The sequence below is a fragment of the Ahaetulla prasina genome, chromosome 4 (assembly GCF_028640845.1).
Source record: "Ahaetulla prasina isolate Xishuangbanna chromosome 4, ASM2864084v1, whole genome shotgun sequence".
NCBI lineage: Eukaryota > Metazoa > Chordata > Lepidosauria > Squamata > Colubridae > Ahaetulla > Ahaetulla prasina.
In genome coordinates, this window is record NC_080542.1 from 111,618,249 (window position 1) to 111,646,203 (window position 27,955).

Consider the following 27,955-nt stretch of genomic DNA (forward strand, 5'->3'; position numbering starts at 1 on the left):
CCCTCCAGGACTTCGTCAACTTCCGGACCTCCGAACCTTTCGTCACAAGCTTAAAACACACTTATTTATCTGCGCGGGACTGGATTAGATTTTAAAGTTATGGGTTTTAAGGGTTTTTTATTATTTATACTATTTTAAATTTGGGCAATAGAATAAGTTTTTTAATTGTTGTTTTTTAATCTGTATTTATATGTATTTTAACTGCCTGTGAACCGCCCTGAGTCCTTAGGGAGATAGGGCGGTATATAAATTTGAAAAATAAATAAATAAATAAATAAAATAAATACTATCCCAACAGATTGTGTAACAATCTGGAGAAATTTTGAGTGTGGAGAAATGGACTATAGAATTAAATAACAAGGAAGACTCGGAATATTATTCAACCTGGGAAAACTGGTATCAATGGATAGAAAATAAAAATAGGAAATATACAGATCAAATTAAGGCATAAATTGTGTTTACATATATTTGATCAAGAAGGAATATCTGAGAATATATGAATAGAGTTAAGATTTGTGTACGGTTGGAACAACGTTGAATTGTACAACTATGATGGATGTATTTTTGTTACAGATGTATTTGTATTAGTATTTTAATATTTTAAATTTTAATAAAGGTTTTTTGAAAATGAAAAATAAAAATAAATTATCTACAGTTTTTCTAATCGTTCTTTATTTTCCAATTCACAGCAATTCTAAAATCTGTACTAGTAATATTTTGCTCTTATATTCAATAATATCTTCCTAGGCTGATTGACTTTCTCACTAATATCAATAAAAGATCATTGCCATAGTTGTGTCATATTCAGTTGGCCAACATCACTATCACCACCTGCAAACAAAGAATAAAATCCCAGGACACAGGGCAAATATATCCAATTTTTTACTATAAGACACACCTAGCTTTTGGAAAGAAAAACAAGAAAAAAAATCTGCCTCTGCCTCCCAGCAATTTGCCTCCTTGCAAAAAACAGCAAAAAGCCTGGTCAGCTTCAGCACAGCCTGATTTAGCACAAGCAGCTGATTTGCAGTTGGATCTGCCTTCCGGATTTGCTGGGAGGCAGAAGCCAAAGGGTGGTGGTCAGTGGGTGGCCAGGGCTTCGCCAACATTTGCTCTATAAGATGCACAGACACTTCCACCCACTTTGGGTGTTTGTGTTTGTGTGTGTGTGTGTGTGTGTGTGTGTGTGTGTGTGTGTGTGTGTGTGTGTTATACACCGAAAAATATGGTAATTAATTTTAAAACTGTAATTAGTCCAGTTTTTATATTTGAAACACATGGTTCCTAGAAAATTTTAAGCAACATAAGTCACTCTACATATACATTTACTCCAAGAAAACTCCACAATTTTAGTGAAGCTTACTCCTAAATAAGATATGATCAAATTCAGCCAAGGCCAACTTCTTACTATATTATTTAGGACTGACCCATTATAGAATCACCAAAAACCCTTTCATATTCTACAATTGCCAAATGAAAGTATTAAGAATTGGTATTGATTTTTTCTTTTACAAATTTTGAGAACATATAATTTAATTACATCAGGGATAATTATTCTTCTATGATATACTAACAGTTTTTACTTTCAGAAGACATCAAGATAATAAGAGATATATCTAAAACTAAAACAAACAAAACAAAAGTCAGACTACTTCTAATTAAATACTCCTTAAAATCTTTATCAACTCTTAAATTGTAAATTTAACTAAAATCTAAAACACACCCAAAGTATCAGACCATAACAACAAAAAAGGAGATTTGCAGAAATATAATGATGCAGAATATTCACAGACTAATCAAAAAAGTAATGGCAGAAAAAATGAAGAGACCCAATAATTGAGTGAAGGGGAATAAATACAGGTCATAAATTTCTCAGTTTTTGAGTAAGTCATTTGTTAGGTCATATTAATAAAATATCAGGAATCAATCAAGATTTCAAAACTACAGGAAATGGGCACAAATATTCCACTACCACTGAAGCTCCCTCATATCCAAATGAATATAATGGCTAAAAAGGCTAGGACCTAAACAGAAGTACTTTCAAACTGCTATTAATCAGACCTATTTCAATCCAAATCACCTGTAATATTTGGGATTGGAATTATTAAGGATTTTCATATGAAAGCCTTTAAATTACTGGTTCTATTATTTTGAAACATGAAGACATCAAAGTCAGCTTTACATATATGAATCCTTAAGCATCTTAGTTAAGATGTGCCTAGAGATTTTACAAATACTTTGCTTTCTATGGAAAAACTTAATATTAATCACAGAGACCCAGTAGATTCCAGTGGGTTAACTACTTATTTTGGAATTGTGAAAAACAAAATATCCACTTTTGATAATTAAGTTTTATAACTTTGCATTCTAGTGTGATGAGCCACAGATATTTTAATTAAACTCTCCTTTTAGGCATCTCAGCTGTTCACTTTTATTTCATGGTTGGAAGTAGGAGCTATGGAGAAAATGTTATCAAATCATTTCTTGCTATGGTTCTTTTTTCTCCCTGAAGGAAAAAGTAGCTGAATATACTAGAGAAGTCCTTAGGATCCGTTATTATTTCAAACGCCTATATTAACCTTACAGGTTTCCAATAAACAATGTCATCTAAACAGACAATTAACTGATAATTTGCTTTGAAATGATTCTGCTAAGATCACGGGAAAGCCATTCCCAAAACATCACTGAAATTTTTTGGTTTAGACTTTGAACTGCCACATTCCACCAAATTAAAATTCTAATGATTAAATGTTCTTTTCTGAGATTCAGAATTAAAGTTAAGAAATTCAATTCACTGTGCTACAGAAAGTGATTGTTATGTAACTGCTACTGACCTTTATATAGTTTACTCTAGATCTACAGCAATTGTACTGACATCTGCTTAAATAAATACTGTAATTTTTGGACTAAAAGACACACCTAAATTTACGGGAGGAAAACAAGAAAAAAAAATAGTTTTAGGCCTCTGTGCATTGGAGTTTTGCCCTCCTAGGCCCACAGAAGCACTTTGCAGTGCTCTGCACAGCCTGTTTTCACCAAAAGCGTGCCCATTTTTGCACTGCAGAATGCTTCAGGGGGCCAGGGAGAGCGAAAATGCAACACATAGAGGGGTTGGGAATCCTAAAACACCTGTATTCAGGGTATATTACATAGGGTAATTCCTAATGAATATTTTTAGGAATTCTTGAGTTTCTACCAATGAACGAAGTTAGAATTCCCAACCTAAACAAGAAGAATACACCAAAATAAAACACAAGAGGGAGCAATCCGCTTCTTAAAAAAATGGCCCATATATGAACATAAAGAGAAAACTGACACATCCAAATTGAAATATGAACCTAAAGAGGAAGGGTGATGGAAACATGTCACAAGAAAACAACAACCAAGAGCAAAGCCCCTATTATCTACCCTGGCCTATTCCAATAAGCCCCTCTGAAACTAACAATAGCTTTCATAGTCTCCCCCTAGAATAAAATATGCAGACATTCATAAAAGAGCATTTATCAATAGTTTCTAAAAAAGAAGTACAAGCCAGTATTCCTGCAACAGGAAAAAAAGTATTCCAGACTTCCAGAAAAAAAATGTGAATGCTGGTGAAAGGAGATTCAATTCTTAGGGAAACAGAAACTATAATCTGCAGACCAGGCAATCAATCTAGGGAGGTATAGAGTAAAAATCCAACTGGCTCCAACTGGTCCAGAATTCCGCTGCGCGGGTAATAGAGGGAGCTACTCGTGGCTCCCATATAACACCTCTCCTGCGCAAGCTGCACTGGTTGCCGGTGGTCTTCTGGGTGCAATAGGGCCTCTGGTGGCTCAACAGGCTAATGCAGTCTGTTATTAACACAGCTGCCTGTAATTACTGCAGGTTCAAGTCCCACCAAGCCCAAGGTTTATTTATTTATTTATTTATTTGACTCAGCCTTCCATCCTTTATAAGGTAGGTAAAATGAGGACCCAGATTGTTGGGGGCAATAAAAAGTTGACTTTGTATATAATATACAATTGGATGAGACTATTGCTTAACACTATGTAAGCCGCCCTGAGTCTTCGGAGAAGGGTGGGATATAAATTCAAATTAAAAAAAAAATTCAAGGTGTTGGTTACCACCTTTAAAGTGCTCCATGGCATAGGACCGGGCTATTTAGCCTCCCACTGACCTGTGCACTCACACAGGGAGGGTCTCCTCAGGGTGCCATCAGCCAAACAATGTCGGCTGGCGACCCCCAGGGGGAGAGCCTTCTCTGTGGCAGCACCCACCCTCTGGAATGATCTTCCTCTGGGGTTACGATTACTCCCCGACCTCTGGACCTTCCGCCGTGAACTCAAGACCTTTCTGTTTTACCGTGCAGGGCTGGCCTAATACACTACGATTTTTAATTGGGGATTTTTATTATTTCTCTATTATAGTTTTAAATGGGGTTAGCCAAATTGAATAAGATTTTTAAAATGTTTTTAATTCTATTTATAAAATTGTTTTTATGTTGGCTGTAAACCACCCTGAGTCCTTCGGGAGAAGGGCGATATAAAAATAAATAAATAAATAAATAAATAAATAAATGAAGTAACTGAGTAGCTTAATAAAATAACCAACCCTACAGATCATTACCCTTTCTTCTCCTACACATGGGGAGCCATCACACAACAATAAATCTGAAAACAATAACAAGAAATTACCAGTAGCTAGGAAAGAAAGTTAAAGAATTAGGAGAACAAGTGGTGTTTTCAATGATACTTCCAGCAAAGGCCCAACATCCAAGCAAAGAATTTTAGAAATGAATCACTGGCTTAAAACTGGCATCGTCAACATAATTTCAGCTTCCTAGGTCATAGTCTGCATCACCTACATGAAGGGCTATTGGCAAGGGATGGGCTGCACCTCACAAGAACTAGAAAAAATACCGTGTTTCCCCCAAAATAAGACCCTGTCTTGTATTTTTTTGAACCTTGAAATAAGTGCTTGGCCTTAATGCCATGCGTTAGAAAGCCCAATTGGGCTTATTACCAGGGAATGTCTTATTTTGGGGGAAGCTAGGATATATTCGGAAAATGATTGGATCATCATATCAAGACAGCTTTAAATTAATTGAGGGACGGGGGAGGGGGCAATCTTCATGATCTTTACAACCTAATTCCAAGAAAAAAATGATTAGAAACCAATCATATGAAAAGGTAGGGAGTAAAGAGAAAGAAGAAAGGGAAAAAAAAACATAATGAAGTAGAAAGTGATGGGATGGAAGGAAATCCCAGTCACAAAGTAGGGGATATAAGAAACATACCCAAGACGTATAAAGGACTCAAATGCCTATATATTAATGCTCAATATTTAGGGAACAAACAGGGTGAACCTGAAGTATTAGTACCCGAAGGTAAATATGATATAGTTGCCATTACTGAAACTTGGTGGAATGAAATTAATGAATGGAATGTACTGATGGAAGGATACAAACTATTCAAAATCAACGGACTGAACCAAGTGGAGGTGGAATTGCATTACATATAAAAGATCACTACATCTCTACAGAATTGCACAAAACCAAGGATGAAACCTCCTAGAATCCATATGGGTCAAAATAAAAGGAAAAAAGAATGACATTGCTATGCTATAGCAATACTAAGGCCATCCAATCAAGCAGAATAAATAGACGAACTCTTTGCTAATCAATTAACAAATGTTTGTAAGAAACATACCACAGTAGTAATGGGAGAGTTTAACTACCTGATATTATCTGGGAAACACCTCTGCAGCAAGTGGGAGTTCGAACAGATTTCTAACCAACTTAGCTGATAAAAGAAGGTAACTAGAGGAAAAGCTATACTGACTTAATAGTTAATAATACAGAAGAAGCGATAGAGGAAGTTGAAATTTTGGCTGAGAATGACCATGTCATATTGGAATTCAATATAAGGCAAATACAAGCTATACCATATAATACAACAGTGTCTTAAACTTTAAAAGTTATGATTTTAACAAACTCAGAGATAGCCAAAGAAAAATTTCATGGATGAAAATCCTAAAGGGGAAAACAACTCAAGAAGCTTGGGAAACTCTGAAAAATATGATCATTAAAGCCTAGTCCAGCACAATATCACTAAAAAAGAAAACAAGAAACCCAAGAAAAAACCAGCATGGTTGCACAAAGATCTCTCTAATGAACTGAAAGACAAAAAGAATAAGTACAAAAAATGGAAAGAGGGACACCTAATTAAGGCAGGGTATCAGCAGTCCAAATCTGTAAAGATGAAGTCAGAAAGCAAAGACTCAGAATGAACAAAGACTTGTAAAAAAAGTCAAACATAATAAAAAAAAGTTTCCTTCACAATATAAAAAGCAAGAAAAAAGTGAAGGAAACAATTAATCCACTGAATAGAGAAGATGGCAAGAAAATAATACGCACTGGAGAGAAAGCAGAGCTGTTTAACTCAATCTTATTGCAAAAAGAAATTATAGCCCAACCTACTAAAAATGTAACTGTAAAAGATAGACTAGGAATAAAAATTAAAATAATCAAGAAAATGGTAAGAAAACACTTGTCTGATATTGATGAATATAAATCATTGGGCTCTACATCCCAGAGTTCTGAAAGAGCTGGTAGATGTTATCTCAAAACCACCGTACCACATCTTTTAAAAATTCTGGAGCCACCAGGGAACTACCAGAGGTCTGAAAACAGCTGATGTGATTCCCATCTTCAATAAAGGGGGAAAAAACAGGACCAGGAATTTACAGACCAATCAGGAATTTACAGACCAATCAGCCAACATCAATACTTGGGAATATACTGGAAAAGATAATAATAATAATAATAAAAAAGATCTGTGAACATCTAGAAACAAATAATCATTAGAAGCCAACAGAATTTTTAAAAACAGGTCATGTTAAACCAATCTTATTTCATTCTTTGACAGTGATTAAATTAGTAGACCAGCAAAATGCTGTGGACACAGTACACTTAGACTTGAGTAAAGCATTCGACAAAGTAGACCACAACCTACACTTAGTAACTTAGAAAAATGTGGGATAGACAGCATCATCCCAGATGGATTTGTAACTGGTTGACAAAACTATTCAACGAATAGTCCTTAATGATACTATATCTACATGAAGGGAAGTAAACAGTGGGGTACTATAAGGTTCCGTCTTAGGCCAGTAGTTTTTCAATATTTTCATGAATTATAGATATTGTCCCTATCCAACATGAAATTTAATGTGGAGAAGAGCAAGGTTTTACACCTAGGCAGAAAAAACAAAAGGTACAAGCATAGATTAGGCAAAACCTGGCTCAAAAACAGTAACTATGAGAGGGAGTTTCAAGTATTGGTCAACAATCACTTAAACATGAGCCAGCAGTGTGAGGCAGCAGCCAAAAAAGCAAATACAATCCTTGGTTGTATAAACAGAAGCATAGAATCAAAATCATGTGAAGTATTAGTACTGCTTTATAAATCCTTAGTAAGACATCTGGAATATTGCATCCAGTTTTGGTCATCACATCACAAAAAAGTAAAGTAATGAGACTTTGGAAAAAGTACAAAGATGAGCAACTAAGATGATTAAAGGCCTGGAGCCAAAAGATGAAGAATAATTGCAGGAATTGGGAATTGCTAATCTAGAAAAAAGAAATATTGGGGTGACATGATTGCAGTATTCCAGTACTTGAGGGGCTATAAAGAAGAAGAGGGTGTCAACTTATTTTCCAAAGCACCAGAAGGCAAGACAAGAAGCAATGGATGGAAGCTAATCAAGGAGAGACACATCCTGGAATTAAGAAGAAACTTCCTAACAGTGAAGACAATTAACCAGTGAAACAGCTTGCCTTCAGAAGTTGTAGGTGCTGAATCACTGGAGGTTTTTAAGAAAAGACTGGACAACCACATTTCTGAAATGGAATATGATCTCCTGCTTGAGCAGGGGTTGGATTAGAAGACCTCCAAGGTCCCTTCCAGTTCTATTCTGATTGATTGTTATTTAGAACATGGCAAAAAACTGATCTACTAAAGTATTATGAAGAATTTACATTTATTTACAAAACACTAATATAAAATATTTCCGAGTACATGAACTAATTTTATGTTTACTACCTAACCAAAATGTTAGAGTAATATCATCCAGAAAAATAATTTCTAAAATGATGCTGTTATATGCACATATATTTACAAAATGTGAAAACTTGTTTTTTTCCTTTAGAACAATTGTTTGGCTTTTGTCATATACACTATACAAATTAAAACTATAATTTTACATTAGGACCCTAGTTTTATATACACCTGCTTTCGAGTAAGCCTCACAGAATTCAAAGTGACTTTTATGGTAATATGTTGTTAAATTAAGGTAATTATTTTTTAATGTGTCTATTTTAAACATATATTCACATTTTAGGTTTCAAAAGTTTTGAAAAAGCAAAATACATTTTTCACTAATGTTTTAGGATTCCTATTTAATTCTATACAAATTAGAATAGAATAGAATAGAATAGAATTTTTATTGGCCAAGTGTGATTGGACACACAAGGAATTTGTCTTGGTGCATATGCTCTCAGTGTACATAAAAGAAAAGATACGTTCATCAAGGTACAACATTTACAACACAATTGATGATCAATATATCAATATAAATCATAAGGATTGCCAGCAACAAGTTATAGTCATACAGTCATAAGTGGAAAGAGATTGGTGATGGGAACTATGAAACGATTAATATCTTTAACTAGGAAACTATTAATATCTATAACTATAAATATCTATAACTATGAAACGATTAATATTAATAATTAATATTAATATGAAACGATTAATGGGGTTTGATAAGAAGACCCCTAGGTCCCCTCCAGCCCTATGTTTCTGTGTCAAATATGTTGATCCACATTTGAAAAGGTTCTTGTTTTCAGCACTAAACAACTGTTTAAATATGAAACAAGTTGCTCAAGGAGCTTAGTAAAAAATCCCCAAACAGAGCTTCAGAGGCTTTTTTTCTGAAGTTCTGTTTTGGAGGTTTTCAGAGGCAGATTTTTTTTTTCTGAAATGGAGTTTTAGAGGTAGGAAAAAAAGCCAAAAAAATCAAGGCACAGAGCTCACAGCCAAGGAACCTGTTGCTAAAATTCACCTCTGGGAACAGCTGATTGGGGATATTCCGGGAGGCCAATCCACCTGCCAATCAGCTTTTTTCTTATTTTCCTGCCCAAAAACTAAGGTGCGCCTTATACTCCTCTATGTATTGTACTCGGAAAAATATGGTAGTAACTTTTTGACAACACTGTCACAAAATATAAAATGTTACAAAAGATAGTTATGTTAGTATAATAAAGCATGGCCTTGCCAGGTACATGCTTTTTCATATCCTAGTCAGACATAAGACTACTGTACTAAATTTTAGATTATATAAATATAGGATTAATTTGTTCTTTGACTGAGATATCAAAATTATTAAATTTTTCACATTTTTCATGTTTTCAGGAGCAAAGGAAGTAGATACATAATAAATGACCAAGACTGAGAATTCAGAAAACCAGACTGAAATATTAATTATAATACATGTTGCAATGAGAAATTTCAAACTACAGCTGTGATTACCATCAGCAAAACTGCACATTACATTTAGCAATGTGATTCAGGCAATTAATCTCTCTGGCCCTCAGTTTTTTTTCATTCCTTAAAATAGAACACAGATGCAGCTTTCAGTCTAAAAAAGTAGTATGTGTGTGAGTTTGTGAGTGTAAGAGAGAGAGAGAGAGAGAGAGAGAGAGAGAGAGAGAGAGAGAGAGAGAGAGGAAAGTGAGGGCAGGGAGGGGGAGAGAGAGAGAGAAAGAAAGAAAAACTTTTATACTGAGCCACAAAATCTTTGAAGATTTCATTGCAATAGGTTCAATAATGTAAAACTGTGAAGATGCATTTTTGGTTCTTAAAAACAGCTTCCAAGGATGATGGTGAGAAATGCTGCAATAAAAACTTCAAAGTCAATTTTGCTGAGCATGATTATGCCTCCTTTTGCTTTTTGATATTGTAGGCATAATATTAATAAAAACTTTAAAATATTCAGAATATTAATACTTGTAAAATGTATAGAGCAACTTAACTGGGAAACTGTCCTGAAGGCATACCCCAACTCCTATGAAAAGTTATACTGATAAAAGATCAAATAATTCAACAATGATAAAGTATCTATTTTATCACATATAAAGTAAAGGTAAAGGTTCCCCTCGCACACTGTGCTAGTCATTCCCGACTCTAGGAAGCGGTGCTCATCTCCGTTTCAAAGCCGAAGAGCCAGAACTGTCTGAAGTTGTCTCTGTGGTCATGTTGCCAGCATGACTAAATGCCAAACGTGCATGGAACGCTGTTACCTTCCCACTAAAGGTGGTCCCTATTTTTCTAATTGCATTTTTTATGTGCTTTTGAATTGCTAGGTTGGCAGAAGCTGGGACAAGTAACGGGAGCTCACTCCGTTACGCGGCACTAGGGATTCTAACCGCTCAACTATCGAACTTTTGATTGATAAGCTCATTGTCTTAGCCACTAAACCACCATGTCTCTCTTTACCTTTATCACATATAGTCAGGCTATAAAGCACAATAGCAATGCACTGCTTTATGCAAACATAACTGGAAATGAAAGATGTGACACATCTTTGTATGGATGGATGTGACACATCTGGAAAAAAATCCCACTTAGCCTAAGCAAGATCCTAATAGCTGGAGGTAATTTTTAAGAGTTGCTTCAATACAACTTATTCTATATTTATTTATTTATTTAGTAAATTTATATGGCTATCTCATGAACATGGGCAGATTAACAGTCTGCTGTCTTTTTTATTATTAGCAGATAATCATAATCTATTGAAAATCTGACACTACACTGTTACACTAATATAACAATTTTAAATAATAGGGAATGTCCTATTATTTGCAAGCCAAGTTAACCAGAGCTAGTCTGTTAATTTCTTTATGAACACAACAGATATTAACAATTGGCCTATGACTTTAACATAGTAAAGAATGTTTTCATGATGTTTTAACAACATCTTATATTTTAAACTTTGAAAAGATTTATATGTTATCTAAAAGTTTAAAGCCTTTCAAATGATAATTTAGTGCTTAATAATGTGTACATATAGAATTAATACATGCAATTATAGGGTTTAGTTGTAGAAGTAGTTGAAAATCATTTAGTTAAATAAATAGGTTGATTTTAAAATTTCAGAAACAATAATGGAAGAATTTCTTTGGTAAAAAATAAAACCAAGCCCAATCTCAAGAAATAAAACTAAATCATAACATTTTTAAAGGCTGACACAACATTACTAAAAAAATTAAATACAAGATCATTAAAGACCAAAAAATGATGGTAAAGAAAGTCATCTTAATGTCTCACCATAAGAAAATAAATGAAAGCTTGATATCAAGCCTCTTTTTTCTTGTGAAAGTTTTGTGATTTTTAACAATTAAACAATATAATACACTTTTGAGTTTCAACATACACAAGACAGACTTGAATGTCTTGTATGTTGAATGCAAGTCCCTAGCTCCTGATATAACAGGGAATGTAGAGATTTTTAGCACCTGTCATCTTGCCTATGAAACTGTACATTCTTATTTTTCATGGGCTTTTTGTGCATTTGCTGTAAAAGGGCAAAAAATTCTTTCTTACTAGAAATTAAATCTGAAATATACTTGAATTTGGTTTTTCATACTGTAAAAACCAAAAATCTAAATCCAAAATTCTAATGGGATTTCAATAAGGCTGAAGCAAAGGTATCTTAATGAGCACTCAGCACAATTAAGAGCCTCTTAATACAATCGCTTTTCAGTAATTTTGCATAGCTTTAAAGAATAATTTCAAAGGAATCACACTGCAGAGTAGGTTCCATTTTTCATCAGAAGATTATATAAAGTTGGCTATTCTACCTCATTGCTCTTGCTTTGTGAAAGAGCCAGGCTATCATTTGTCAGCTCCTCCTCATCAACACTATTTCTGCTAAGAGCTTTGTTTTTTTTCTTCTTGGATTCCCCATCACTAGCAGCACTGCTATCTTCATCATCATTGCCTTCCTCTTCATTGTCATCCTCATCACTTCCACTCCCATCATCTTCATCATCCTCATTGTCACCATCACTTCCTTCTCTGCGTAATGTGTTTTTCCCCTTCTTTTTCCCTGCAGTTGGGCGCCAATCATTATCATCTTCACTGTCATAGTCATCTATATCATTTAGTTCTTCCATAGATACAAAATCTAAAAGAGGGCGATTTCTTCTCAGGTTCCATTTTTTTGGCTCATTTGTGTGCTCATCAACACCAGCATCTCCTTCATTGGGCTTCTCTCCCTCTTTTTCTCTCTCCTTTTTCTTTTTTGCCTTCTCTTCTGTTTCTCTGTCTTCCTCCTCCTCCTCTTCTTCCTTTTTCTCAGTTTTAATAGTCCCTTTCACTGCTACTGGCAGTTCTCCCCCACCTGAATTTTTAGGTTTTTTCTCTGCTTTTTTCCCTTCTTCATCTTCTTCTGCCAGCTCTTCCTCCAATATGTTTTCTTCTGATTCACTACAGGAACCTTCTCCGCTATCCTTTGATCCATCTTCACTGCCATGTCCACTGCCTTCAGAATCTGTTGAGCATATGAAAATTTAAAAAAGGAATTCCAAAATAAAATGTACCAAAAAGAAAAAGATTTTTTTAAAGAAAGATTGAGGCAATCTGCTTAGTCAAATTAAATATTATTTTCTTAATAGCCGACTATTTTTATCTGGGTAATTTTTCCCCCTTGAAATAGCATTTTATAATAAAAACCTATGAAAATCGTTTTTTTCCCCTGCTAGAATAGTAAGAAGCTGTGTTTCTGTCTCATTTTATTACATGAGGTGAAAACCATAGTTTAATTGTACAGCTCAACTTGTTTCAATTAATTCTGCTAGACTGACTAACTGAATAAGTGGTTTAAACAGATAAATAAACCATTTCAAACAATACTTTTTCTAAAACAATTACAATTCTTGAAATGATTAAAACAATCATATCAAATGTTTTGTACATTGTCATTTCACTAAACAAAAATTATAATGTAACTGCATTTAATTGTAAAAGAAATCTAACTTATTCAACATATACACTGAGTTTTATTTCCTATTTTCTGTAAAGATGCCCTCAGGAAACTTTTGGATGAAGAGAAAGAATAACATATAAAGCAAAATATTAGGATTTATTTGGGTATATTTAATCTCTACTCTAGCCTTTGAATCTTTAATTGGTTCTTTTAGAACTGGAGTGTCAAACTCAAGGCCCTAGGCTGGATTTGGCCCATGGGGTGTTTAAATCTGGCTCGCGTGGCCGTCCTAGAAATAGCAAAGGACCGGCCAGTGGTGCTTCTGGCAGCCAAAACAGGGCACAAGCGGGGGGGGGGGCTGTGTGCGGCCCAACCCAGATCCCATTTCGGCCTGGACCGCCTCCATTAGCACTTTGCCAGCCAAAACGTGGTGCAGGAGGGGCTGCACACAGCCACGCCACATCCCATTTTGGCTGGCAAAGTGCTGCAGTTTCCCCTCCCCCTCCCCCGGCCGGCCTGCGGGGATCTGGCCCTTGAAGAAATTCAGTCTGACACCTCTGTTTTAGAACAAACAGCACACAACTGTGTTATCATGCTATATCATTTATATAAAGAACATAACTCATGAACAGGTGTCTTAGCTATGGCTACTTGGGAATATTTCTCTTGAAAAAAACAATAATAATACATTATACTAATACGATATACTAAGGTTATAAATGTAACTATAAATGTGTATCTTTTATGGAGATATATAGAATAGATAAAATGATAATGCTCTCAAAATACTATTATACATGCAACAAAAAAGCAACATAGAGAGTCATCTGAATGACTTATTTTTTCTAAAGGCCAAAGTATGACTGCACTGAAAGTTAAACAGCTTCAGAAACATTCACTTGAAAGACAGCATGGAACTACAAGAAGATGGTCCACATCTATACTCCATCTTTTTTCTGAACATAATTTCCTATACATCTGATTTTAAAAAAACCTCTAGATTTTTTTCCTCATTCTAATATGCATATGCCTTTATTCTTTGGAATAAAGCATTTTAGCTAATCAGTAAACAAAGCAGAACATAACTACGAATTTAATGGAATACTTTGATAATTACCAGTGTTCTATATTTGGAATATTATATTAGTATTATGATAATTAGTATTATATGAAACTTCATATACTCAATTGTTGGCACACATGGCAAAGACTAACAATATCTGGGAGAAAAATGGAGCCACATGTCACTTTCAACCAAGAAACAGTAGCACAGCTGCTAAATGTTCCAAAAGTTCAAGGCAATATAGAGGACTCTTCTCCCTGGCTTTCTAGCATCAGAAGAGAAATCTGGGGAATAGAAGCTGGAGAAGAGAAAGCCATCACAAGCACCAATTAACCAAAAAGGCAAATTGAGACAGGACAATTAGATAGGCAACTTGAATGCTACTAGAATGTCTTGTTTTCATCTAATCTGAGTATAAACTGAGGAGCTAAAACTATAACATTAAATAAGAAGTATAAATATATTTTCTAAGATAATATTCTTGTTAAAATGTAGATGGAAAGTACACACACACATACACACACACACATATGTATGGGAGTATATATCTATATGCATGCTCACAGATGCTTGCATTGTATACAGACACTTTTTTATGTATCACAATAGCTGAAAAAGTCTCAATAGGTAGCAGATTTGGTTAGTGTTTGGATGAGAGTCCACTAGAAATATCAGGGCTGTATTCCTAACTCAACTCCTCATTTATTTATTTTTAATCATTGTAGGAAGTAGTGGCAAACCTTTTTCATACAGTATTGCTGCCAAGGAAGTGATAAAATATGTTGATAGAATCAGAGCAATGGAACTCAATTAAAAGGATATTTTATTATTTATAAAGTATATAAAAAATCAACTTTTTTATGGTGAGCTTCTTATTCTTCTTTTTTGGCTAAAGTTAGTCCCTATCACTCATTTTATTATTGCTAAATGTTCTTGCCTTTGCAAATTAAAAAAAAAATTGGCATGGGAAGGAACTTTATAAACCTAAAGTATGCATTATAACATATGCAACATTAGTATACTAAATGAAAAATGCAGTACTATTATTTATGTAATAAATTTATATACTGGTTCTCAAAATATTTCCATAAAAAGAAATGTAATTAAAATATGAAACTTTTTTGGGTTATCTGTATTAATATTGACTCAGTGATAAGTAATGTCTATAATATTCATATGTTCACCAGGATAATTTAATTACCAATTATCATTAAAATATTTAATTGTATGTATACAGATGTGTTGTGTATAGAATGGTACATGTTGTGCTTTTGGTCACCCATCTTCTCCTACCACATACCATTTTCTCCTATGAGACAAAAAGTGAATTTGCAAGAGGTTCGCTCTATTAACACATGCACAAAACTGAGTGGATTGCTCTTTCAGATCACCGTAGCTGGAAAAAAGAAGTTTCAAAAATTTAAAGAAAATATATTTTCCTCTCTTTCAAAAGGAAAATCCCAACAGTTTGTTCAACTCATTTTAAAAACTTTGGAAGGAATCTTTAATTCATTTAACTTCTAATTGGTTTGTACATACTTATTTAGCATGATATTTATTTGCTGTCTCAGAAATTGTCTTTCTCTTGAATTATCAATTACTATAAATCCATTGTAATAAATACAATGGATTTATTGTTCTTGAGGCAAATTGGAATGTCAAAGTAAACTAGAAGATGGGTGAGAAAAATCTTGGACTTCTTGAAGTTGATCTCCTAAGTCTAGGGTGGAATAATTTGGTAACTTCTTTATTTTGTATTGTTTTATTTTGGTATTTTACTTTTCTGATTAGTTATATGTTGGTTTTTGTTTGTAAGTTGCCCGTAGATTTTTGGGACTTCAGCAGCCTTTTAAATAAAGTAAACAGCACCAAAATTATATTTTTAATGTTACAAAGTGTTTCCTATTTAAAAATAATAAGAAACAATTTTTATTCAGGGCAAATCTCCAATTTAGATTGCCTAAACCAGTTTAAATTTGCATAAATTTGTCTGAAATACTGATATTTATTGTAATTAATCTCCTGTCAAATCTTCAGTAAAATATAATTCAAGGCTTCACATCATGAACTGCAAGGAAAACTGTTCCAATATTATAAACTTCAGAATTTTGAAGAAATGAAAATAATTAATGAGTTTTATTATTATTATGTATCAACATTGGCAATCTGCAATAATTATTTGTTCATATTAAAATTATTTGTTCATATTAAAATGACAGGCCAAACTACCTTTGAGAAAATGCTGCATTTCAGTCATTTTATAAAAAATACAAAGGCATACTCAAATAACAGCATTTAATCAACCTAATGTAGGAGATCAGTCAATTTTAAAAAAACACAAAGGGAAGTGTAGGGTTTTTTTATCCTCTTTAACCTATTACCTCCATATATCTCTAATTACCATTCCTATAATTTCTAACCAGGACTTCCAAGACTATGAATTCTAGGAGTTGTAATCCAATGTATCTGGAGTTCACAAGGTTGAAAAAGTCCTCATCATGTTTCAATAAACGTTACAAAGTAAATTAGCAATGATTTGTACAAAGTTATGCAACAAGTTTCAAGAATAAGAATTTGAAACTTCACATCTGTCAATAGATATATGAAAATATAACTACCTGTTCTACTTTCGTGACTTCTAGCTGAACCTTATCACAATAGCACAAACATTTTGGCTTAAGAAAATATCTGAATAGGAAAATTGTTATGATATTACTATAGTATAGGTATTTTTTTTACTGTTGCACTGAAAAAGTTGATTCAAATATAAAATTGTTATAGTGCTACAGTGTTTACTGGTGAAGATATAAAGGATGATTATATGTATCTTATATGAATTCTGATATGGTTACATAATAAACTTCAAATGGGCTTTCTTAAGTAAAAATGTATATTCAGATGGGATAGATTTCTCCCAAGTCATTTTCCTTAAAATCAATAGCTTATCATGTACAAATAGCTATTTAAGTAGTACCTAATCCAACTGCTTACCTAGTATGACTTTTATGAAATTAATAATGTAGTAAACAATCTGAATGTCATACAGACAATATTCAAATTCTTCTGATGTTTATTAAAATAATATTTATACTTTAGGCAATAAAAATGCTTTGACCTTTTTGGGAGAGGATATCCCCACAATCTCTGGGAGATTTGTTACATAGTAGCATTGATTCAATGATATATCTATAAAGCCTGACATCCCCTGTACAGTCATTATAACTCTCAGAATGTCCAGTCAGATTATATTTGATAGACACTTCCTACAGCAGTACCATGTTGTTAACACTGGCCAAGAATTCTGAGAGTCACAGTCACAATACATACAGAGGATGTCAACTTTGAGAAATCTGATGTAAAGGATAATCTAGATTCCATAACCCAAACTTTATATAACGTACACAATCACTTTTTAGATTTGTTATAGCCTATACTTCACCCCAACAAAAAAAAAAGAACTATCAAAATATTTATAAATTTTCATTTATAAATGAAAATAAATAGTAGAGGTAATTAATTTCAATTAATAATTTGACTATTTATTACTCATGATATTGATTGATCACTTTGAATACATTCCCCAAACTGTTTCAAATTAGAAAATTAGAAATTATTTCTTTATGCTAAGATGAAAAAACACTATTTACCAAGATATTGATCAGATTTAAATTAGCTTAATGTTATACAGCATACCTTGATAAATTTTACAATTGTTATATGTTACATATCAGATGAAAAAACTTTATCCCTTTAAAGGCCAGGGAACTAGAACACCCAGCATCCAAACTAAGGTGCCCTAAATGTAATTCAACACTGCAACTCCCATAGTCCCTTTGACCCTACTTACCTTGGTTATACTCCAACAACTGATCACTAATGAAAATGACATGTAGCTTGCCATGTTAGCAGAAATAATAAATAGAACCTATTTAACGTGACATGATCATAGTGTCTTCTACTCATCTTACAAACCAAAAACATGTAAGCTTATAACATCAAACATAAGCAAAATATCTACTTTACATAGAACTAATCCAAATTTATATTCATTAATTAATAGACTATATTTTCTAAAGTTGCAGAGATTCTTAAACTACATGTATTTGTCACACTATAATGATTTTGTAATTGCCCAATGATTAATAAAGTTTATTGGATTCAACATTATTATTTCAAGCAATCTGTTTCATTACCAGCTATAAAAATGGTTGGAAACATTTCCTTGTATACATTTATACATAAAGTGCAGTGAATAATTCATAACTGACTCATAATGTGTATCCAACTCTACACTTAAAAGATACATTAACATATACAACATTATATATATTATACTGGGAATCCCAGTATTATATATATTAATATTATATATATTATATATATTATACATTATTATTATATTATATATAATATATTATTATATTATATATAATAATATATTATATATATTATACTGGGAATCCAAATTTCATTTCTCATGTTTAATTCAAGTTCAACATTGTGATTTTTCAGATGGAGGTCTGTACATTCTATTTGCTTGATATCACATTTGAAACGCACAATATACAACTCTGTGCTTTTACTTCAAGGTACACCCATGTGCGATGCTTCATTTCTACATTCCTACCAGCAATTTTTTCTTTCATTCTTTTTTTTAAAAAAATATTTAAGCTAAAGATTTTTAAAATCAAAAGCTATATGGATAGAAGGTTCTGAAGGCTCTAGATAAAAATAGTCTAACATCTAATTATATAAATCTTTTACTGGACTGCTAGAGGGCATAATAGAAACTGGCTAATATCAATTACTCAAGGAAGAAAATGGCTGAGAGAATAATGGTTATTTTCATTATTATAGCATTATGCAATAGGGAGCACTCTGGATAACAGTTCCAGCTTTCTTCCTGCACTATACATGTAGTCCTCGACTTACAACATTTCATTTAGTGACCGTTCAAGTCATTGAAAAAAGTGACTTATCACCATTTTTCACGCTTACTAGCATTACATGGTCACATGATCAAAATTCAGATGCTTGGCAACTGACTCATATTTATAACAGTTGCAGTGTCCCGGGATCATGTGGTCACCTTTTGTAATCTTTTGACAAGAAAAGTCAATGTGAAATCAGATTGACTTAACTACTGTGTTAGTAACTTAACAAATGTAGTGATTCACTTAACAACTGTGGCAAGAAAGGTTGTAAAGTGGAGCAAAATTAACTTAAATGTTTCATTTAGCAATCTAAATTTTGGGCTCAATTGTGGTCATTAAGTCAAGGACTACTTATATACCAAATGAAGGAGTGTACCAATATTATGAAAGCTGCTTCATTGAGACGAGAAAATTACCCAGACTGTTCACGCTTTGAACGTATCAGGTATATTCTGACAGTGTTCGAGTAATCATGGAAAATGATTACTGACAAATGCAGAAGAAACCAAAGGCCAAAAAAAGAAAGAAAGAAAGAAAAGAAAAGAAAAAAGAAAAAAGAAGGGGTTGGGTAGGTGGGAAAGCACTGTAAAAAGGTTGGTGGAAAGAAAAATAGGATTCCTAAGGCTCAACTTTTAATATACAAAGAAGACAGATAAAAGCATTATCCTCTCTATCTTATGTCTTATTGACTTGCCTCAATTCTCAAACTTTCATAAGTGTCAGAAAGCTGCTTTCCAATTTCAATGGTTATGCTCCTTGTACTCCTTAATAGTTATTCTGTATTCATTCACTGTGGCCTATTTGGTTTGGTTCAATATACTGCATAAACTCAGTTACCTTAACTTGTAAATTATGCATATATGAACCTATAGTGTTATATTCAACAAACCATTATTGAATGTACTGACTTAGTGCAATGTGTAAATCTAGTCAGCACTCAGCTATGATTTACTGAATAAATGATAATTGGGCTTGATTGCCATTACTAAACCCAAACCAAACAAGGCATGTTATATTTCAGTGGCATGTGTGAACCCACATTTCTAAAGATAGTTGTTTTATGAATTATCTAGACACCATTAATTTTTCCCTGAGGAATAGTTAAGACACATTTTTTTTAAAAAAAAATACATTTTATTTTAAAAGAAAAAGGAAAAAAAGAGGTGAATTGATGGGATGAGAATCAATTTTAAACTATTTTAAAAACATGAGAAGGAGAAGCATTTATTTACCTGAAGCATCTCCAACCTTAAAGTCACTGTCATCTGAACTGTCATAATCTAAAGCTTCCAGCAGGGAAGCTGCCAAAGGCTTCACCTGCCGCCTCTTCGAGCTACGATCCACTGCAGAAAAAAAGAAAGAGAGAGGGAGAGAGGCACGTTTTTGGGGGGTTCTTTTTTTGGAGGGGACTGGGGTTTTGTTGCGTTTTGGGTGATTTTAAAGGGGAAAGGGAACAATCATCATGAAAAAAAAACCCCTCCAGACCCATTAAAGCAATGCAATTTATGCTCTGGGAAGGCTGCGTCCCTTTGGGAAAAGCGTGTTAAGGCAAGAGGCGGGAGTTTGGGGGGGGGGACCGCAATAAAAGTGCCCCCATATGAAGGGCACAAGGAGGAGAGATGCCCGCAATCCACTACCGGAGTTAATGCGGCAGGGGAGGAAAATACCGAGCATCAACGGCCGGAGAAACACTTTTGCTGCCGCTACCAAGAGCCCCGAAGGGACAGCGGCTCTTTCGGGCGAAGGGAAGCGAACAAGAAGGAGTCGCTACAGGGATGCTGCTGGACTTACTCACTGTATCCGAGCAGCTGCTGCCGGGCATACAGAAAACCGCCTGTACCCGTCAGGGAGCTTCGCTCCCTTCAGACCGCAAACGCTCTAAGGGCTGAATGGGAGGCTGCGCGATCCCCTAGGCCAATTCCGTAACCCAGACAATAGGCGAAATCGTGCCCCGGATGCAGTTCACATCTCTCCAAACCCAGCTCAGGCGCCAGAAATCCGCCGCTTCCGCTGGGTGATTTCGCTGTGCGCGTGTGCAGAAGCTCTACGCAGGCGCTCTAGGCCAATGCGAAGTTTTGCCCGTTTTTGGCTTAGAGGAGCATGCGCTCTTTCAGTGGAAATGCGCTTTCCTATTCAGCACCCATGGAAACTGGAGAAGTCGCATGTGGGTGTGGCTACCTGTTTCTAATCTCTCCCTTTCTCCGCGTGCGCAGTCCTACTGCTGTGTCAGCCTATTTGAATGTTTTCACCCTTATAATCGATGAAAGATGTACTACAAGAATTCGTGATTTAGAATAGAATAAAATAGATTTTTTTTTTATTGGCCAAGAATGACCGAACACACAAGGGATTTATTTTGGTGCATATGCTGTCAATGTACATAAAAGAAAAGATTTGAGAATAAACGTTAGCAAGGAAAAGATCTCGCTATGTTCCACTATAACGCACTGGCCTAGAGGTGGAGCTCTTTCCTCATAATCAGGAGGTTGTGAGTTCGACCCTAGCTAGAGGCAGATGTAGGATTTCCTTTGCTTGGGCAGGGGGTTGTACTAGATGTTCCTTTTTAACTCTGCTAATCTTTTATATATAATTTTATTTTGTTGTATATGTTATGCTTTTTAGTTTCTTGCATTCCATCCCTCTTGTGCTGGTCTTTGACCACAAAAAAGGCTTGATTTGATTTGAATTTTTAAAAGTGGTTGTCTCCTTATGGACCAGCCATGATGCCTGATAAGAACAAGATCTTTTCAATTCTATCCATTTAATCCCTAGTATCATAACAGATGGAAGAAGTTGTCATAACATTAGTTCATATCAAGGAAAAGCTTGAAAGAATTAGAGCTAGTTAGTACTCAGTTGGCAACTCATCAGGAAATCAGAGGTGTAAACTATTTTTGAGTATTTTTTAAAAAAAAACCTGAATCAGCAGGAACCAAATTCATACTGAGGGGTATTTTATGGAGTTATTTTGTCCATTATAATCCACTAATTAGCAACCAAAAACAAAATATAAGCAGAATTGTATCTCCTATTAATTTCCAGATGCTTTTGATACGAGTTGTGTAGAACAGCCATTATCACAATTAGTTTATCATATTGGCAACTTATCCTATTTAATTTTTTAGCCATCCTTTTATTCAACACACATTATTTATGCCCATCTATAATTCTCGCTTTATTAAATTTTATGGAAGTTTAAGGTTTCAAATGTATTATATATTCACAAAGAGACTGTTCCGCCACCTTGATTGCTTTGATTTCACTTTTATAAAAAGTGTTCTACCATATTTTACAATTTTCCTTCTAAGTTGTGGTCCCAGGACGTAGACTTACATCACAACATGATGAGATGATCAGATTTGATTTAAATCGGGTGAAATGCTCCCGGATCGGACGGGATCGCGTGATCCGGTAGCGATGGCGGCTGCTGGTTCGAAGTACCGGTAGCAAGAATTCTTGGCCCCGCCCCCTGCCTCTGCTGAGCCACACCATCTGCAGAGGTGTTTTTTTTTTACTTTTAAAAGCCGGTTTTGCTTCAGCCGAAACAGGCCTTTAAAAGTAAAACAAAAAAAGCCTTTGAGGATCCCGCCCCTCAGCTGAGATTGGCAGAGACTTTAAACTTAAAAAAAAATTAAAGTCTCTTCTGGCAATCTCACCTGAGTTCCTCACCAGTAGAACCTTACTTGTACTTTTACTTGTAGAAAACATGTTTTCTACAAGTAAGAGTAGAGATTCTAAGGCACTTACCTGATTACTGATGAACGCATGGCTTTTTTCATAGCCCGAAAGCAGTTTCAGTTTCAGCCAGACAGAATCAATCGCTTAGCTAATCTATTTCCTTGGTGATCAACTGGCTGGCTTTGCTGGCTGAGGAATTCTGGGATTTGAAGTCCACAATAAAATAAAATAAAATAAAATAAAATAAAATAAAATAAAATAAAATAAAATAAAATAAAATAAAATAAAATAATAAAATAAAATATTTGTGCAGCTTTCTGAGATTTGGTGTGTCTCTGTAGTGTTTCACTCTAACTACACAAACACACAAAATCTCAGAAAGCTTTATGTGGCATATTTGTGTGTGTGTGTGTGTGTGTGTGTTAGTTGTGTGCGTGTAAAGTGTGAAAGTTGGTTTTTGAGCTTTTTGTGGCTGTGTGAAGTGTGAAGTGCAGCTGCTTTTACATTATATGTGAGTCAGTTGTGTTGTGTTGTGTGTGTGTAAAGTGTGAAAGTTGGTTTTTGAGCTTTTTGTGGCTATGTGAAGTGTGAAGTGCAGCTACTTTTACATTGTGTGTGAGTCAGTTGTGTTGTGTGTGTGTAAAGTGTGAAAGTTGATTTTTGAGCTTTTTGTGGCTATGTGAAGTGTGAAGTGCAGCTGCTTTTACATTGTGTGTGCGTCAGTTGTGTTGTGTTGTTGTGTGTATGTAAAGTGTGAAAGTTGGTTTTTGGTACCTTTTATTGTTTTTTTATACTTTGTTTATTAATTTTATTATTTATTGTTATTGGCCACGCCCACCAAGCCATCTGACCAGCAATTAAGCCACACCCACAGAACCGGTAGGGAAAATTTTTAGATTTCACCCCTGGTTTAAATAATTATATTTTTAAATATGAAGCATCCATGAGAGTTCAATAGCTAATTAATTCAAATAAAGAAAGAATACAGAGTAAAGCATCCTTTGGCTTTTTCTTTTAAAATTTAATTTTAAAAAAATGCAAAACAAGCTCCAATTTAACCAAAGTCAGTATGATGATCACCTGCTAAACAATGTCTTATTCATTATTTTGAAACCTCAGGCTTCATTAAATTCAGCTTTCATAATCTGATCAAAATCAAAAATAATTATACATAATTCTTATATATAAATATGCTTACAATTAAATATTTTATTTCCTAATGACCTTGAGAGATTCCAGAAAATTTTCTTCTAGAAGGTGGAAATGGAATCTTCAGAAACTCAAAATGGTTTAAAGTTGTTTATTGTCTTCTTAAAGGAAATGCATGTTGGCCTGCAAATGCTGGGACTTTCCGCTCCAATAAATTTGGAGGTACCAGTTTGGGATTGACTGGAAGGTATACTTTGAGTTAGATTTTTTTCTTATGTTTGAATTTCTGCTTTGGACCACTATAAAAAATATCAAGAATGGGATTCATTTGTCAAACAATTTAGATGGGCTGCCTTTGGACTTTAGTTATAGACTTCAATTGGAGTGATGGTGTAACATTTTGTAACAGACAGTTGTTTGAATCTTATAGCATCAAGATTATATGAATTCTAAATCAAGCATTAAGACAGATTTAAAAAGAGTTACTAAAAATAGAAAGCTGGGGGGGGGGAGAAGTTCTTCTTTAATGAATATCAAAGTGATAAGGAGATTATTGTCATGCCCGAAAGGCTAGGGTCACATGTAAAGTTCCAGTTAAACTCATTTATTGTTCATGCCTGTGGACAGGAATCTAGTCAAGGATTCTCTGATAAAATTCTTGGGTTTTGTGACATACAAAACAATCAATGTAATTATTATATGAAAATTCTGCCAAGGGCAACAGTAACGACCAGTCATCTTTGCAGTAGGTATAGAAATGTCTTAATGATTGTCAGAGCATTTGGTTAGTCTTCTCTATCTCATTATTGAGTTGTGGTGGGCTGAAGAAAATCTTACTTGAACGTTCAAAAACTGGAAGCAAATTTACCCCTATCAAAAATTAGTCTAGATATCATGCCTCTATATTGAAAAACATAGTCCAAAATAAGTTGACCAGTCCCTTGCATGGGATGAAGTGAACCATCTTGGTAAAAAGGTCCACTGCATGTAGTATGGATGTGTAGTTACTGACTGAAAATAAATAAGTAATAAAATCCAAAGAGACTGCATGCCATAAGTAAGATGGCTTGGGGATCAGAGGTGGGTTTCAGCAGGTTCTAACCAGTTCTGGAGAACTGGTAGTAGAAATTTTGAGTAGTTTGGAGAACTGCTAGTAAAAATTCTGACTGGCCTCACCCCCATCTATTCCTGCCTCCCAGGTCCCAGCTGATTGGGAGGAAATGGGGACTTTACAGTATCCTTCCCCTGGAGTGGGGTGGGAATGGAGATTTTACAGTATCCTTCCCCTGCCACATCCACCAAGCCATGCCCACCAAGCCATGCCCACCAAGCCATGCCATGCCCACTAAGCCACGTCCACAGAACCAGTAGTAAAAATTTTTGAAATCCACCACTGATGGGGATAGGTATGTAACAGCCTTATTAGTTTCTGATGATGGGATCTAGTCTTTCTGCAGATGTGGCAAGATGCCCTATAGCACTTGATGTCTGCCTACATTTTAGGACTCCAGAAGTCTCTTAATGTTCTTGGCAGCATTTTGAACACCACCACCCCGCCTTCTCCCACTTTCTGATTATTGTAGTATAAAGCTGCAAAACCTTTCCCTCAAAGGTAAAAGGCTCTTTCTCAAAGGTTCTTTCAAAAGCCCTCCCACAAGTGCAAATGAGGATACGATACCTGGTGGCCTCTTGGAGGCCATTCATCAAGACTGGTGAGAATTGATCTAGAGGTTGCTGTGCCTTAATTCTGGTGATTAAGTCCTGGTGTGATTGAGTTGCTCCTAATATCCCAGATTTCCCTTGAGCAGGTACTTGTTTGAAATGATAAGATTGTAAAATGCTTGCCGTTATAGGTACATGGTGTATTTGAGAGAATTTTGGTTTACAGGACAGCACAGCTGGCATCAGGTTCTTTAAGCCAGGGACACATAGTATATATAAATCAAATTGGGAGAAAAATTTGCTTCACCTCACTTGCCTGGGAGAGAGTGGCTTGGTTTGTTGGTGCAACATTTCTATTTTTTAATGTGTGCCAATTTCTTTGCACCAAAACATGCCTTCTAGAAAATGGGAGGTTTAGAAATATGAAAAATAATAAAACAAACAAATAAACAAATAATAATTTTCCCCTGATTATTGAAGAAAGTGTTGGCATGGAAAAAGATATTTTACTCCTCATGTGCTGCTTGCTGGGTTTCTATCCAAACAAATTTGACTCCTTTCTTTAACAACTATGTAAGGATTTAACTTTATGGATGGCACATAGGATAAACTTTCTGTAAAAGTTTGCAAAGCCTAAGAAGCTTTGAACATCTTTAGCTGTTTTGGGGAGTGTGCCACTCAAGTACCGCTTGAATCTTTCTGGGAACCATTTGAACCTCTTTTGTGGAAATGCAGTAATTCAGCTGTTTCAAATCAAAAACATATTTTTCTGATTTAGAAAAAATAGTGCCAAAATAATGTTCACACTTTGATTTTCGAACCATCCTTGTAGCACAGAACACCATCCAATGTGGTTTGGGTCAGTTGCCGCTTCAGCCTGAGGGTCAGGTGTCATTCTCATATTTTCATTGTAGTCTATTGAAAAGTTTTGAGAGATGAGTTGACTAGATTAATGTCAGGTGCAATGTCAAGGCCATACAGTAAATTCCAGTTCAATTGATTTATTGCTATGCACAAGAATCTAGTCAACTAGTATTTAACAAGATTTTGATGCTAGATAAGGATTAACTGAATTCTAGAGGGGGTTGAGCTTAGTCTGCTTGTGGTAATGTATACTCTAGACCAGGGGTCACCAACCTTTCAGAACTCAGGGACCACTAAATTCATAATTTTAAATCCCGTGGACCACTAATATGATCTGCCTAATGACTGGGTGGGTGGGGGTGGCTAGATAGTCATGTGACTGAGTGGGGTGGCCAACTCAATATCACTCACATTGAGGGGCCGAGATCTTTAGGGCCCCAACAGGAAGCAATTGTTGGAGCTAAGCAGCCACCACAAGAAAGAGTTGGCAAAACAGCTCAGTTCAAATTGGATCTGGCCAAGAAGGAGGCTCAGCTGAAGCACCTCACTGAGGACTATCAGCATAGGTTTTCCAAGCAGAGGGAAGACCTGCAGGAGTGAGGGAAAGCCAGGTACTGGCTCCAGTGGTGTCTGGAGGCTCAGTGGGCTGAGATGGTCAGTCAGTTCCAGGCCATGATGCAGTCCCATGATGCAGAAGGCGAAGGCCTTCTGGCTCTTTGCCACCAGCAGCACTTCTCTCCACCTTTGCCCAAAAACCCTACACCAGGAGGCTGAAGCAGACCCAAAGTTGGAATTTCTGACCTCCTCCGACCTACACAAAAAAACCCCGAAGGGAGAGACTCTCTGCAGAAACACAAACGTTCATTGCATATATCAGGCCCAGGAGCCATAGTCTGAGGAGCCCTGATTTAGTGCAATATAAAAAATGCAAATAATTTTTCTGCAGACCACCAAAATTTTCTCACGGACCACCAGTTGGTGACAGCTGCTCTAGACCAATTATACATTTAACTCTGCTCTCTGGCTCTGCCAGTTTTTCTCCTATATTTATACAAATTCTAATGCACTTTATCCAAATTATTTTTTATGTGTGCACAGCCTTAACAAATTGCACTAGATACAAATCGGAATTCAGTTGTACCTACTGCAGAATACTGCTTTTTAAGTCATTCAGAATGTTTATTTGACCCAGAGAAAGAATATTTTGCTACATAAGTCTTTTTAAATTTTCAGACAGATGTATAAATCTATAATATGAAAAAAATGTTGTGGCTAAACTAAGGAGAACTTCTTTGTTATTATATTTTACTGCATTGCATTTGCATTGTGTTGTACTTTTGTTATTTTTATATAGAACAACATACAAAACATAGTGTGTGTGTTCTTTACAGGTCTTAATTTGAATGAGCAGATCTGGGAATTACTCATGGAATAAGAATTCATTGTGTAAGATAGTCTATAAAATATTAACATTCAACAGCATTCCAATGTTTATTGTACTTTCCATATAGGAGAATGGTAAAAAAAAAACATTTAGAAATATAATGGATGTTTATTAAAGAAGATTTTCGGTGAGTGG

The 27,955-nt window shown here is 35.0% G+C and overlaps 1 protein-coding gene across 6 annotated transcripts in view; it reads right to left on the minus strand.

Annotated features, from left to right (window-relative positions):
- The window catches only part of PHF14 (PHD finger protein 14), a 181,268-nt gene extending 160,269 nt beyond the window's left edge, over window positions 1-20,999 (minus strand). For 4 of the 6 annotated variants that reach the window (XM_058180691.1, XM_058180688.1, XM_058180687.1 and 1 more), the window contains exons 1-3: window positions 20,815-20,998; window positions 20,256-20,366; window positions 11,900-12,591 (exon numbers count right to left, since the gene is read on the minus strand). In XM_058180691.1, coding sequence (XP_058036674.1) covers window positions 11,900-12,591; window positions 20,256-20,366; window positions 20,815-20,845 — 834 coding nt within the window. In that variant the 5' untranslated portion in view covers window positions 20,846-20,998. Of the gene's footprint in view, window positions 1-11,899; window positions 12,592-20,255; window positions 20,367-20,814 lie in introns of all 6 variants that reach the window. The other 2 variants (XM_058180685.1, XM_058180686.1) reach the window with 2 other exon arrangements.
- Between the last annotated feature and the right edge of the window lie 6,956 nt (window positions 21,000-27,955).